Source organism: Micromys minutus, assembly GCF_963924665.1.
Source record: "Micromys minutus genome assembly, chromosome: 28".
Classification (NCBI taxonomy): Eukaryota; Metazoa; Chordata; class Mammalia; order Rodentia; family Muridae; genus Micromys; species Micromys minutus.
The window spans coordinates 39,977,925-39,993,137 of record NC_137963.1 but is presented as its reverse complement, the minus strand read 5'-3'; the positions used below and the strand labels follow the sequence as shown (position 1 = coordinate 39,993,137).

Below are 15,213 nucleotides of genomic sequence, written 5' to 3'. Positions count from 1 at the left end.
CTTGGATAGTCCTGGAAGCTCTTTCCAGCAGGTAGAGAATTCACTGGATTTTAGTTCTCTGAGTGTAGATCAAGAACAACACAAATGGGATGTGAGTGGGCATCCATCTTCACCCAGGGACTCTACCTTTTGTCTAAAAATATGACTGGAAATGGGTCAAGGCGCCATGCTGTCCCAGAGAACTGTCTGTATTTGTCTTAGCTGTATTGCATGACTGAAGAGTGGTCCCCCTGTGTTCCCTCATCTTGCTGGTTTCTGCATCTTCCCAGCCCCACTTCTGTCAGTGAGCATCAGTGGCCTGCATGTAAGAGTCCCAATGATACATTCACTTGCCTTCTAAAAGCAAGGGCTCTCCACGAAACCTGAGACCATATCTACCTACTGTATTATCAGGTTGTCTGTAATCAAAACAGAGCTTGGCTTGAGTAAATATGGTGGGCTGCAGCCAGGGGCAAAGCACGGCTTTGATGGAAAGAGGTTTGGTGAGACTCCTGGAGACCCTACTTAACATGGAGAGTCATGCTCTGACCCACAGCACTGTAACAGTGGGAGGTGTCATGTCTGTAGGCTCTAAAGTGGTGGCCCTGAATGGGAACAGTTTTCTGTCCTTGTCTGGCTTGTGTGTTTCTGATGCGGAGAGGATTTCTGAGGGAAGTAGTGGCCTGGTGACAATGCTGAGAACTTGACATTAATGGTGGTGCTGTCACTGATGAGGGTTCAGTAGGAGCTGGGACTTCTTGTCAAGGGTGAGTGTTCTTATATTGCTGAGATCTTTACAGCACTGGGATTCTGAGAAGAGAGGCCAACTTTCTTTCATGGAGGATGATTGAAACGATTGTCTGATGGGCATGAGATTATAGTGATGAGGTGTTGATGGAAACAGGCTCAGACTTCCAGGTATGGAAAGTCTGAGATCCAAAGTGCAGGGATCTAACTGACCTAGATCGCTAACATCATTGCATCTGGTCTTAAAGGTTTCCCGCTGCTACCAGGTTGGAGGGCAGGATGGCTTACAATGTCTTCCCACTGGAGCCAATGGAAAGAGTCCAAGGTCCTAGGCACAGAAACAGGGTAAGGTCTCCCTGGTCCTCAGAGGCAATTCCTGCATCTCGCTCTCTGCCTGCCTGCTTGAAGCCCTCCAGGAAGTAGACCATGTCATCCAGAAGACATTACCAGTCCACTGACACGGACAAAGGCTTTTTCCTTCAGACCGGGTCCTGGCAGGTTAGCACAGACCAGGTCCTGGCAGGTTAGCACAGAGGCACTCAGTCCCCTGTCTAATCAGTGGGCTGCCCTGCCCCTTTTTAGAAACCACACACAGAACCCTAGTCCTCTACAGCCCTGGCCCTGCTCTTCCATTTCCTCTCCCATTGGCCTCATCAGGTCTTGGCCTTGGGAATAAGGAGAGGGCAAACATTCTAGCCCTGCATTCCATTGTGCTGACCTTAGGAAAGCTGACGCCTGAGCAGATTTCCTCTTTGAAGCTCTGGAGAATCTCACTGCTCTTCAGCTGGAGAGTGTTAAGAGGCTGGATGCTCTCCAGGGGACATTTCTATTTCTGAGTTCAAGCACATCCTGGGTCTTCCAGACTCACTTTTTCTCGTTTTCCCCACTTCAGGTCTTCCTAGCAAAGCCAAGCCTTTCCATCCCCGCTGGACCCCAGTTCAAGTACTACTGAACAGGCCTGCATGGGCTTCAGTCCTGGCCTGCTGCTTCCTGCTGTTGTGGATTTGAGAGGTCACACCCCTTCTCCATCCCATGGTTTTCTTATATACAAGATGGCAGGAATGATACCTACCTCATGGGTTATTTGAGGACGGCAATGATGTAGTTCAGATGAAGGCCTGAACTTGAAGACTGCTACATGCTCACCATGTGAGAGTAGTGGTCATACCTTCAGATGTGGCTCCGTCCTTCTGTTCTCTGGTTTTGCTCAGGGATGGGTCAATTTGGAAAGGCTGGTATGTTGCACTAATTCTGGAACCAAACTGCCCCGCTAGAACCCTAGCTCTGACATCTTCCTAGATATCTAGCTTGTCTCCCTCTGCCCTCATTTTTCCCACCTACAGCATGAGATTGGTCATAGTGTTTACAGCAGTGCCCAGCACCTAGATAGCTTCCATAGGGGATTAGCTATTACTACAGAGCCATGTTCATCTACATAGACAAATTCTGGGGAAGAGGGCATCTAGGAAGGTTGGTGTCTAGAGAAATGCCTGTTTTTGGAGGAAACTCCCCGGTTGAAAATCTTGTTCCTTTATGAGACCATTTCCAAGATTTTCTGCTGATTCTGAATTTCCCGGAGGGTAGAGGGAGGTGGCACAGGGTGGGAGTTTGCTGAGAAGTTGAAATTGGATTATCAAAACCTTATGGAGTTGACTCTCGCCAAACACTCAATTCCACAACAGAGGCAGCCCCGACTGTCTCTTGAGAACTGGATGTGTGCTTTATGTTCTGTGTGCTGTGTGTCTACGTGTGCACACACATGTGTTAGGAAAGGAATATTCTCAGTTTGTTGTTTTTGTTGTTTTTCCTTAACTACATGTTGGGGCTTACTCTGTGCCAGTCATGTAAAGCAACGCTGACCGTGGAGACGGATAAGGCCCAATCCCTTCCCCTGGGAACTCTCAGCAGACATTAATGGCAAGACAGTTTGTCCAAAAAGGTTGGAGCTCCCTGAGCAGGGATAGTAGGGAGATATTAGCTTCGGGGACTATGGGCCTTCAGGGACTATGAGTCTTTAGGGCAGTAGATATCAACCCATGTTATTCCTTGAACCTGTAATAGGTGTGTGTGTGCCCAGGGAGGAAGGGACCATGTAGAGGTGTACAACAAGCCTCCTATCCTGTTTGGGAAGCTAGGAGTCTATGCTACCTGTCAGAGAACTAGCATCTTTGCCATTGTCAGAGACAGGCAAGCAGAACTCAGGATAAATGGAGATGTAATCTTTGCCAGTGAGTTCTAGAAAGACTGGAGACAGATGGACCCACTGTGTTGAGAGTATTTGAGCAGGAGGAGGATAGACCCCTGTTGCTAGAGAGATAAGAGAGTGACATAGTGCTAAGCAGGGAGGTCATTGCAGTTTGGGTGTAGGAATCAGAAGCTAAGATGGAAGCTAATGGCCAAATGAGTGGGGAGAGCTGTTATTTACCTGTTTCTAATGTTCACTCCCTACATTTCTAATTTCCTAGTCAAGCAGGAGACTGCATGATACCAGCCATGCCATTGGCTCCTAGATCTTCTTTCTTCCTTAGCATCAGCCTCTCCTTTGTTTCCAGAGGACAGCCCCTAGGGAGCTAAGAAGTGGGAGCATTTCTGGATATGCTGGATGTTGGGGGAGCCTCTACAAGGCTTACTCTGAGATCTGAAGATCCAGGAGTTAAGTCTTTGGAAGGACTCAGAAGTCTGCCCTTTCCTGCCATCAGACATGGCACAGAAATCCTGGCTGCAGAACGTTGAAGGAACTTGCCCAGAGTCACTTAGTGATGGGGTGGAGACTGGGCTGTGATGCAGGTCCGGACACTGGTACCGAGACTTGCCACGGGGATAATAATGTCTCAAAGCCTCTGTCCTGGTAGCACCTTGGCAGGGATCCCATTCTTGCTTCTTCTATTTTTTGTATTTCTCTGAGGCTGGAGGCACCAGAGGAAGGGTTTATGTCCCTTCAAAAGCAAACTGATTTCTTCTTGGTTCCCCTGGGTCCTGAGCAAGATCTGAGGCAACATCTCTCACCCCATATGTCTTTATCTTTTGTCTGTGGGAGGCAGAGTTGTCCATGACTGAGTGATCAATGGACTGGTACGGGGAAGCGGGTATGGGGGTGGTGGATGGATGGAGGTCAGCCGGGTAAGTGCATGCGTGAATGCATGAATGGGTGGGTAATTTCCCACAAGTGCTGGAAACAATTTTCTAGCCATGGCAACTGTTCTGGGAAACTGTCCCCATCCATCCCACCCTTTGTAACTCTGAGACTTGAGATACTTGAGGCTTTGAACACCTGTGTGTGGGAGAAGAGGAAGAGGCTGCCACACTTCCCGTAGCAATAGGCTCTCTGCTCCTCTTCTTCACCCCATTTTAACTCCCTCCTGCCACATCTCCACTGACACTAGAGCTCTCAGACACCTGGATGTTTGAACACCTGTCTGGGACAGCGAAGACAGGGAAGCCTGAGGCCTGAAGAGGGACGGGGGGTGGGGGGAGCACAGTCCCCTACGACTTCCTTTTAAAGGCTTGTCCTGACAGGCCTGACTTGGCTACTGGCTGATGTGCATCAGATATGATGATGGCTTCTCTTCCCAGACAAGGGAAAGAGAGTCTGGCCTTCGCTCTGACCTTAGCAACTCAGACTTGTTACTCCCACCGGACAGGCCCTTGGAGGTCACACCCAGGAAGGTTCCCAAGCACAGCGCGTTGCTGTGGGCTGTTCCAAGAGCCACAGGGCTTTGTTCTCCAGACCCAGGAGACTCATCCCCTAAGACTCAGTGTGGCCTGTAGTCCCAGAGCCGGTGTGTACTGAAGTCATTTCCACGATGAATTGTGCAAACCTCCCTGGCTGTTGCTTCTTCCACCCCGTGGGCCTGTCTTCCTTCCCTGATCCCTGGTTCCCAGTCAGTAGGTCTGCTGTTAGCTACGATTGCTCTGATGAGGCTGAACCCTGCTCAGACCGTCTGAGATGGATTTACAATAGACAGGACAGAAGATGGGGTTGTCCCCATGGCTGCTGCTCCCCTTCTCACGTATTTGCTCATCCTCTACACAAATATTTATTATTGATTTCCTAACTTGTGCCAGGTGATCGGCTGGAAACCAACACAGATCTGACCCTTGTCCGGGGGGAGGACAAACTACTAAACACAGGTTACTGTAATGAATGACGTGCGTGTGTGTGTGTGTGTGTGTGTGTGTGTGTGTGTGTGTGTGTGTGTGTGTGTGCTGTAGGTGGGTGGTGTGTAGGAGAGAAAAAGGTGCAGAGCCATGGGAGTCTGGGAGGAAGCAAAGCTACCTAACCCAGTATGAGTCAGGGATGACTTCCTGGAGGAGGAAACATCCAGACCCGGAAAGGAAGCCAGTAGGTCAGAGGACAGAGAAGAGTGTTAGAGGGAGCAACTTGGGCGTGGGGGCAGGGTGGAGTGGGGGTGTGTGGAGGGACTGAGAACCTCTCCTAGAGATGGAGCCATGCCTTTTGCCCACCCTCTTATCCTCACTCGAGCTCTCCTACTTCTTGTCCCCAAGACACCTGGATGCCTAAACGCCTGACTAGGCACAGACAGAGGTCTGAGGTTTCTTGTGAACTTTGTGTGGCTGAATAGAGCATGAGGAACATGGGGAGGCCTGGACTAGGTCCTTAATTGTGAGGCTGGTTCTGGGAGCATCAGGGTGTTAGGTGGAGGCTGGGGAACAGATTGCTCAGAACTCAGGGTGGAAATATAGCCTGCCATTCCACCTCCTCCTTTCCTATTCCTGTCCTCCTGGGGCGAGAGAGAACAGACGGCCGACAGACAGATCCACGGTACCAAGCTTTATTGGAAGCACTGCAGTCTAGCCATGGAGAGGCGGTGTTCTAGCCACACAAACGTTCTTGTTCACACTCACATTCAATCGACTCTCTAGGGACAGACTTGACTGGGTTAGGTCTGGGGCAGAGCATCATCAGGAGGCCTGGTCCTCTCTCGGGGTCCCTGGTTTCCTGGGCCAAAGTGATTCACATCTCTTTACTCAAGACAGAGGGATCCTTCTGGTACCGTTGCCTTTGCTCTAAGGAGAGGGAGGAGAGGCAGGGTCATGAGCTGGGGTCTCAGGGGTTTGGAGGGTGGAGGCAGGGCTGAGGAGGGTCAGGCTTGCCTTGGCAGACTTCTTCAGTCTTCGGATGATGCGTTCCACCCAGGGCTGGTCTGGGGGTGCACAGAGCTGGTAGTCCCTTAGTGTGGTGAACCTGTAGCCAGAGGTCAGAGAGAAAAGAGCCCTGGAACGGAGTTTTCTAGAAGGCTCTAGAATAAGGAACGGAGGCTTTGGAGACTGTGTGTAGGGACCTGTTTCAGGGGCTTCCATGAAAAGTGGGCTTGGCCATTATCCAGGGATAAAGCCGTGGTGGTATTAGCAAGAGCTCATGGGGCCAGACATTCTTCCCACAAGCAACTCACACAACAGCAGGCACCCTGCAGCCATCTTGGATAAGAAGGTAGCGGAAGGCTTTTACGATGTTCCCAGGGATGGGGCGCTGGGTCACAGACAGGCAGCAATCTTCTGCATCATTAGTACCCCCCAGAGCTGGGGCTGAGATAGGAGAAAGAAGGAGAGAAAACGCACAGACCATGAGGAAGGGAGGCCACAGCCCTAAGTGGTTTTAACAGCATCTGTCGTGATTGCTAGACCTGATGATCAGTCTTGTGTGGCACCGTGACTCTTCTGCTGAGCATACTGTGCTCTTCTAAGCCGTTTAGTAAATAACCATTTCCTCACACACCCTTCCCCAGGGTTTCTCGGTTCTTATAGCGTTTTAGCAAATTGAAAGTTAATGGTAGTTAGGGTGCCGGGACAGGGGAGGCTTGCCTTGGCTGAGACTCCTTCAGGCTTACAAACTACTACATAGATAGCAGATAGCTGGCTGTACCTGAGTCCCAGCTACCAGGAAGGCAGCTGAGCCCGGGAGATTGGGGCTAGCCTGCGCAACATGGACAGACCCTTGCTTAAAAACCGAACTAAACCAACCCAACAAGGCCCCTAAAAAGCAACACCCAAAAGAGGAACAAGTTACTAACCATGATTTCAGTGTCTCTCTTGTTCAGACTGAAGCAAATACACAGCAAAGTGCTTACCACCCCTCCCCCAACCCCAGTGGTGGGATTGAAACCATAGTTTTACACATGCGAGGCAAACACTTCACCCACTTAATAGCCTTAGGCCCCTCAAGGCAGATACACTGCTCCTTCCTTCTGCTGCCTGGAAGCTGAGGTATCAGGTCATGGAACCCACAGAGAGGGGAACAGAAGCCCCAGGATATTCCAGAGCTGAGCCGCATTGGAATCCAGGGAACTTGCAGGGTCTTTCATGACCATCGTAACAGTCTAAGCTCTAGACATTGTCCACAGGTCGCTGTGGCCCCCCCTTAGTTATCTCCCAAGCCTTACCTGGGAAGGTCCAGAGAACCAGCAGGCTAAAGGCCAGTAGTGGGGCCACACGGGGTGCCATGACAGGTGATCTGAGTCAGGTCACAGAGAGTGAATGAAGCTGAGAGACTATGTATGCAAGAATCGAGAGGCTAAGGCTCCAAGACGGGTTCACAGGCAAGAGATGGGAGGCACTCAGGCGTCCTAGTGTGGGGTGAGGGGTTCAGGAACCCGTGTGAGCCTGTGCGAGGCTGCCACCAGCTCCAATTTATGCCTGAGCTTTCACTTTCTGCCCAAAAATTCCCCATCAATGTCCCATTCTGGGTCTTCCCCTTTGCCCCTCCCCTGCCCCCCTTTTTTTCTGGCAAAACATGACCTTGGCTTCCTTCTTTCCCCGACTCAGAGTGTTCACCCTCTGCTTTCTTTGGCTTTAGCTCTGAGAACTGCAACAGTCTAGAAAAAACTCCATGTTCTGTCAGCTCCAGGAAGAGCTTGCATTGTCCTCTGGACAGTGGCATTAGCTGGGATAGAGTTGGAGCCAAGGGGTCTTCTCTACATCCTCGCTACTTTCTGCTTTCTGACAAGGCCAGTTTTGAAGTCAGCTCCGTGGTACCTTCAGAGCAAGTGTGAGAGCCTGGATGGCCTCTCCTCATTGTCACAGTATCTTCCAACATAACATCTGGGGACCAGTCCCTCTCTTGGAACAGGCAGAACTGGAAGGGAAGGTTCTTAAGGAGAAGGTCCAGGACCCTAGCCCATAACTCAGGTCCCTGTGAATCAGCCACCTGGATCTGCAGGCATTGTTCATTTTCTCAAATCCAATGCCTAGGTCAGAGGAACAGCTGGAGGGAGCACGGGCTGGAGCAACCCCCTCCATCTTTTCCTTCTCAGTCTTGGGAACCCAGAGGGGATTTCTAAGGAGAGGGGCTGGCCAGCTCCTTCTGAGACAAATCCCTAAATTTTAAGGAATTGACAGATGGGGGAGGAATAAGTGATTTCCCATCCTCGTGAGAAAGACCAGAAGAGAAAACCCCAGAACAGCTAATATATGGGGTACCCACCCAGCTCTCTGAACCCACACTCGGGTCCACCATATATGCATATTGGATGGAAACATCCATGTTTGTGGGCATACCATGCAGAGGCCACGTGTTGATGTCAGGTGTCTCTTCCATGACTCTACACTCAGTTTTGGACACAGGGTCTCTCACTGAACCTGGAGCTAACTCACTTGTCAACATCAGCTGTGACCAGCTGTGGGCTTCAGCTCCCCTTTGTCCTGCTTCCCCACGCACAAAGATTACAGGTATGTGCCACCATGATCCAGATTCAGCCCTGATGCTCTATACTGGGCCTTTCACTTCCAGAGCCATCTCTCAAGCTATCGATTCCTCCTTCTCAACAGGGAAGGCACATGTGTTCTTTCATTCCTGACTTTAAATAGCTTAAAATCACACTTATTTTGTGTGTGTGTGTGTGTGTGTGTGTGTGCGCGCGCGCGTGCGCGCGCACTCGCACGCTTGGGAGAAGGTGAGCACATGTCACAGCATAGGAGTAGAGGTCAAAGGTTAACTCTGAAGGCATTGTTTCTTTCCTGCCACTGTGGAGATCCCAAGAATCAAACTCAAGTCACCAGGTGTGATGGTTTGAATATGGCCCAGGGAGTGGCACTTTAGGAGGCGTGGCCTCGTTAGAGTGGGTGTGTCATTGTGGGCGTGGGCTTTAATACCCTCATCTTAGCAGCCTTCAGAACAAGACATGGAACTCTCAGCTGCTCCAGGCCCTTGTCTGTCTGGACGCTGCCATGCCTTGATGATAGTGGGCCTAACTTCTGACCCTGTAAATGTCGTCTTTTTAAGAGTTGCCTTGGTCATGGTTTCTGCTCACAACAGTAAAATCCTAACTAAGACCCCAGGCTTGACAGTGAAAGCCTTTACCCGCTAAGCCAGCCTTACGGTTCTCACATTTATAAGAAGAACAACAGCATTCTGACCGTCTTCTGTGCTCTGGATCAGTGCCTCTGCCAGCCATACCTTGCCCAACATTCCCAGGCATTCTATGACACGTGTTTGCTGTATTGTATCCTTGTTTTACACGTACAGAGAACGAGGCTCAGAGAGCACAATCGCACAGCTAGCACTACCTGCCCAGCACGGCTATCTACTGGGCATAGTGTGCAGTATAGAGTACACAGCACATGACAGAGGTGGGAATGTACCACCCACCTGCTGTGTGGCCAGGAAAGTAATGAACCTCACCATATCAGACCTGGTAATGCCACATTATTCTACCAAAGCTTTTAAATCAGCATTTCAGTACCTCTCAAATGGATGTTTTATTAAAATTCCTTTTGTTGCTTTTAATTTTTGAGACATGGTCCTCCTGTGTGGTCCTCACTATTCTGGAATGCTCTATGTAGACCAGGCCTGCCTTGAACTCAGTGCGCACAACCACATGTAGCTTTGTGAACCATCATTTGAAATATAAACTCGGGACTGGAGAGATGGCTCTGTGGTTAAGAGCATGCATTATTCTTGAAGAGGACCTGAATTTGATTCTTAGCACCCACATCCTAACAACCTGTAACTCCAGCTCCAGAGGATCTCATCCCCTCTGACCTCCAAAGACACATGCACACAAGTACATAATAACAAAATAGTTTTGAACTCTCTGCAGTAACGAGAGTCTTTTATACTGCTGAGAAGGGATAAAAAGGTTGGAAATTCTGGCCCCTTTCATAGCAATAATGTCATCAATTATGACCACATCAAACAGAGCAAATTAGGTTTCTGAATCGCTGAGGAAGTGAGGGTTTCTGGAAAGGGAGCAGAGGCCCTGTCCTCCTTCTCACACACCGGTGAAGGTCTCTTTCAAGACTTTCTCTGTAGCCCTTGTGGTGTTTGAATAAGAATGACCCCCATAGTCTCATATATTTGAATGCTTGGTCAACAGGGAGTGGCACTGCTTGAGAAGGATTGTGAGGCGTGGCCCTGTTGGAGGAAGTGTGTCATTGGGAGTAGGCTTTGGGGTTTCAAAAGCCCTAGCCAGGCCTGATGTCACAGTCTCTCTCTGCTTATAGATCAGAATGTAGTTCTCGACTACTGTTCCAGTGCATGCCTGCCTGTATGCTCCCCACCTTGATGATTATAGATTAACTCTCTAAAACTTTAATCAAACACCCAATTAAATACTTTCTTTTATAAGAGCTGCCTTGGTCATGGTGTCCCTTCACAGCATTAGAACAATTACTAAGACTTCTTTATAATACTCTTCATTAAGAACAGTAGATATGTTTCCCTGAGTTTTATGAATTATTCCAGCAGTTAATCTAGCCTTATGAGAGGCAGGATGGGAAGACAGAGAACGAAGGGGATGGCAGGCTGGGAAAGCTCCTTCCATGCCTGCTGGTCCTGCTGGCTCTTGAAGCAACTTCAGAATAACGGATAAAGCAAAGATTGCCTGCAGAGATATTGTTGCCCTAATGATGGCTCAAGAGAGTAGGTCAAAGCAATAAAGAAACTTGGTCAGAATGTTTATAACCCTGAGTTCCAGTATCAGCATTCTTCTCTCACCCCCAAGTCTAAACATCTAGACATACATCTGACGGAATCACTGACATCTGCATTTACACAGGAAGTTCTTTAAGAAAATGAATCTGCACATACTATTTTACTTACATTTTAAGCTTTGCTTAATCTTTAAACATTGTTGTAAATTACATCTGTTTTAAGAATGTGATTAGAACCCCACAGGATCACATAGGAACACACACACACACACACACACACACACACACATGCTCGTGCACACACATATTGGAGAGACACCTAGGAGTAACTTTCAAAATCTCACATCCTGTGGGATGTGTTCTATCCTTTTCTATTATTACTCTGATGATAAGAGAAACAAGGAGCTTGTCATGAGACCTGAAAAATGAGTAACTTCTGCTTCATGACTCCACAACTAATTCTGTCTTGGCCAGAAGGCAGAAATGTCCTTAGTTTTGTCCGAAGTTCTGTCTTAGCCAGGGGCCAGAAATGACAGAAAGGTTTAGGCATTGGCTTGTTCTCTGGTTTCTTGTCACCTTCTTTTCCTTCTACATAGCAATCTAATGGGTGCAGTCACATGGAGTCTATTCATGATCAGAGATTTCATTGGCTTTGAAGCTGCCTCCAAAACTTCAGTGCAGTCACGAGGATGCAGAGGTGTATGGTCATCAACCATGAGTCCAGGTACCAGCTGAATCAACCAACTCGGCTCCCTGTGTATGCCTCAACTTACTAGAGTCTTATTAATCTTTAGTCAAAGGCCCTCAGTGGGGAGCCTCCTGAGCATGGGAACACCACTTGCTTTCTTCCCCTTAAGCCCTCTTCTATAACAATACTCTCTTCTAAAAGCTCACCGTTTGTTTCTCACAAAATCTGTTCTTCCAGTTCTTAAGACAAAGGATCTAGACACTTTGGTGGTTATTGATTGCCAGGGACTCTAGTCTCCAGAGTTATGCTCAACCTAGGTGAGAAAGCCTTTATCACATGCAAAGAACCCTGCCCTTTCCATTTTGGTCCTTTGCCTAAGTAAACTTCAATTCTGCACCGCTCAGCCATCCTGGAACTCCTTGCAATTCACTCAAACATGAGTTTTGCCTGAGTGGAGGCCCCTAAGGGGAAGGGAACTCTTCTGGCCACAAGGGGCTGTGTTGAGCTGTGGCCTCCCGCTGCCCCTGACATCACTGCCAGAGGCCTCTCAATTGAAGGCAGCATTGTCCCAACAGCCACAGAGCTCAGTCCTCAAAGATTGCTTCCAGGGGCAGATGCCCATCACAGGCATGGGTTGTGGCTTGTGCTTCTGACCAGTGGTCTACATATGCAGAGGTTCCCAAGACCCTTTGGTCAGTTTGCAGCTGCAAGACTTACCCAGCACTGCCACCAACAGCCAAGGGTGGGAAAAGTCTCCATGTATGCTAATCAGAGGCCATCCAAGCCCTGTAGTGAGTGGAGACTGGGAAGCAGTTGACTTTCCTATATCCTTATAGCATGCCATCCATTTTTTTTGTCAGAATCTCCAGGGACACTGTAAACTTTACCAGAAGAGACTGTAGAAAGTAAATCCCCAGAATGGATCCCAATCCTGAGACTGGTTACTTGTATATGTGAGTACATAGATAATCTCTCTGTATGGAGAGGACCCAGGAAATCAGGAGGATACATAAGTGTCACTGTCGCTTAGAACATCACCAGTGAGGACTTGACACTAGGATCTGTTTGAAACCTTCCCTTCTCCCCAGTCCTTTCCCTCTGAAGGAGACACAGACAGAGAATAGCAGATAGGCAAAGGTTATTGCCAAGTAGACTAGACTCTGCTCAATGGGGAGCAGACAGTGGGCAGAGACCATGGCTTCTATCGATGTTGTAGGCAGGACTGAAAGACCTGATTCACCAGAAAGCCTCTTCCCATCTTTCTTCAAAGACTTAAGGTTTCTAGAGCCTGCTTTGTATATTTTCCACCGACAGTCTTTTAGTCAGCTCAGGGTGTCACATCTCTTCCAAGGGACAGACATAGACTTTGTCTAGTTCTTCTCACTGACACTTAAAGTCCTTGGTTTCGTGGACTTCTGCCTATGAAGGAGGAGCAGCCTGAATGGGGCTGGAGAAATGTCTTCCTGGTCAAGAGTGCCTGCTGCTGTTGCAGAGGACCTAGGAGGGCTCACAACCACTCATAAACTAAGCTCCAGGGAGCTGATGCCCTCTTTTGGCCTCTGAAGCACCTGCACACACACACACACACACACACACACACACACACACACACACACACACACACACAAATCAAGTCAAATCAAATAGCTCTTTGCCCCAGGGCCCTGGTAGGAAACTCGGACTGTAGCTCCCCAGTGACAATGTGACCTAAGGGTGTTGTCTACACTGCAGCACCACCTCTAGCTGGATGTGTACAGAAAATGCACATGTAAGAGAACAGATCTTAGATATTTCAGATAACAAGAGGGAAAGCACAGAAGGTGGCTTACCCTTTAGTCTGTCTAGGGGATCTGACCCCCTCTTCTGGCTTCCCTAAGTAACTTAACATGCATGCGCATACACATACACATATGTAGACATTTGAGTAAAAATGACATTTATTTTAAAAAGAAGGCAAGAGAGTAGGTGTGGTGGCACATGCCTTTAATTCCAGGACTTTAATTCCAGTAAGAAGAGCCAGGGGTAACTAGTTCCAGGGCAGCCAGGGCTACAAGGTGACATCCCACCCACCATCCCCTCAAAGGCAAAAGTGGTGGGGAATGCAGAGTGTGTGTTATTTAAATCAGGCAGTCAGGGGAGTCTTTAATGATATAAAAACAGAGAGCTGGTATGAAGAAAGAAAAAGAGGAAGGGAGGGAGGGAGGGAGGGAGGGAGGGAGGAAGGAAGGAAGAGCGAGCTACACAGAGATATGGGAGAAATGTTTTTGGTAGAGAAAACAAGAGATTCAAAGGCTATGGAGCAAGAGCATGAGGACTAGCCTAGAGGCCAAAAGAGCAGAGCGCAGGAGACAGGCAATAGGGAGTGGCGGTGCACGGCTGTCGGCGATTGAAGGTTCCTTCTTCACCAAGTAGGCTCTGCGGGATGAGCAGAGCTCTGACATGTTCTAACTTAATGTTTAAAAGATTCCGCATAGCTGTCAAATGTGGACAAAGTAGAGTGAGGATGGAACAGGGAGGCACGGCTTAGGCTATTGAAATAATGCAGGAGATGTCGTTGTTGAGATGTGTTCAGCTCTGGGAAGAATGTAGAACTGCAGCTCAGCAGAGGACGAGAGAGAAAGCAGAGGCAAAAAAAAAAAAAATCAGTGGATAGGACAGTTATCAAGATGTGGGTGGCAAAGAAGTGAGTTTGTGGGGGACCAGGAGCTCAGTTCTGACGGCTGCATCGAAGCCGCACACTGGATACATAAATGGACATGGTAAATAGATAGTTGGCATTGTCTGGAGTTCAGGAGAAAGATGCTATCTGAAGATACAAATTTGGAAGCATACTGTGGTATTTAAGGCCTGAAGACGATGAGATCACCAGAGAGGGAGCGTAGGTCGGAGAGGTCCCAAGTTCCAAGTCTTGAGGCTTGCCAGCATTAAAAGACCAGGGGTGGGGGAAGCTGGTGAGATGATTCAGTTGGGGAAAGTGCTTTGCTGTGCAAGCATGAAGACATAGCACCCTCACAAAAGCCAGGCCAGTAGGTAGTGCAGCGCCGTGGTCCCAGCATTGGGAGGCAGAGACAGGCGTATCCTTTGAGCTTGCTAGCTAGTCAGTCTAGCCTAGTCAGTGAATAAGACGTTAGCTTAGTGGTTATAAATGTTTGCTGCTATTGTAGAGGGCTGGGGTTCAGTTCCCAACACTCATTAGTTGGCTCACAGCTTTTTTTATATGCACGGTGCTGAGCTAATCTACCTCAATGTTGTCATATTTCCCTGTGGCTAGAGAACTCAGCTTCTTCAACCTTCCTCCAATACGGCAGCTCTCTAGGAATCCCCCAGCCCTTCATTGCCAGGCCGAGGCTGCAGAAGCACCCAGTCTACTGGACTGAGCAGTCGGCTGGTTCTCAGTCTCTCCAGTGTGAAGACGGCATTGTTGGTCTCCCCAGGTGACCTTATGCAACCCGATCTAATGATTCCTCTTCCAATATATAGTAGCTGCTTTCAGTCATCCGCACCCAGACACTGGTTTAGATTCCATTTAGAGTAGGGGTGAGGATGGGGGATGGAGGCCTGCAGATCACAGAGATAGGTCTGAAATGTTTCTGACTATATGCATGGAGCCTGTGAACAACCACCTCACTCAGTTCAGCCTTGACCAAGCCAAGTTGCCTTTGTGAGGCTCCTGGTTTAGGATGAGTTCTGGGGATAGGACACCTCAGCAGGGTTTAGCTCAGCTTGGCTTCCTACTCACCAAGGAACCTGCATCGTCTTCATGCATCTAGTCTGACCAAATCCTTGTACCTCAGCAGGGAGACCTGGAAGAGGGGACCTTTGCATTTGGGCTAAGGAACTCTCCACTCTTACTTGAGTCGGGGAACTCAGTAAAGTTTGTTGTGAAACCAGGGATGCAAGGGGGTGAACGG

General features: G+C 48.8%; 1 protein-coding gene and 1 pseudogene across 2 annotated transcripts in view; one reads left to right on the top strand and one right to left on the bottom strand.

Annotated features, from left to right (window-relative positions):
• The window catches only part of LOC308438736 (large ribosomal subunit protein uL30-like), a 111,174-nt pseudogene that overhangs the window by 14,842 nt on the left and 81,119 nt on the right, over window positions 1-15,213 (top strand). The window lies entirely within an intron of this gene.
• CCL19 (C-C motif chemokine ligand 19) lies at window positions 5,716-7,264 on the bottom strand (the record flags this gene model as incomplete). Its single annotated transcript, XM_080940355.1, has 4 exons — window positions 7,128-7,264; window positions 6,141-6,273; window positions 5,842-5,932; window positions 5,716-5,754 (listed from the first exon to the last, which is right to left on the bottom strand). The coding sequence occupies exons 1-4, from the start codon at window positions 7,186-7,188 to the stop codon at window positions 5,716-5,718; spliced, it is 324 nt and encodes a 107-aa protein (XP_080796481.1). The 5' UTR covers window positions 7,189-7,264.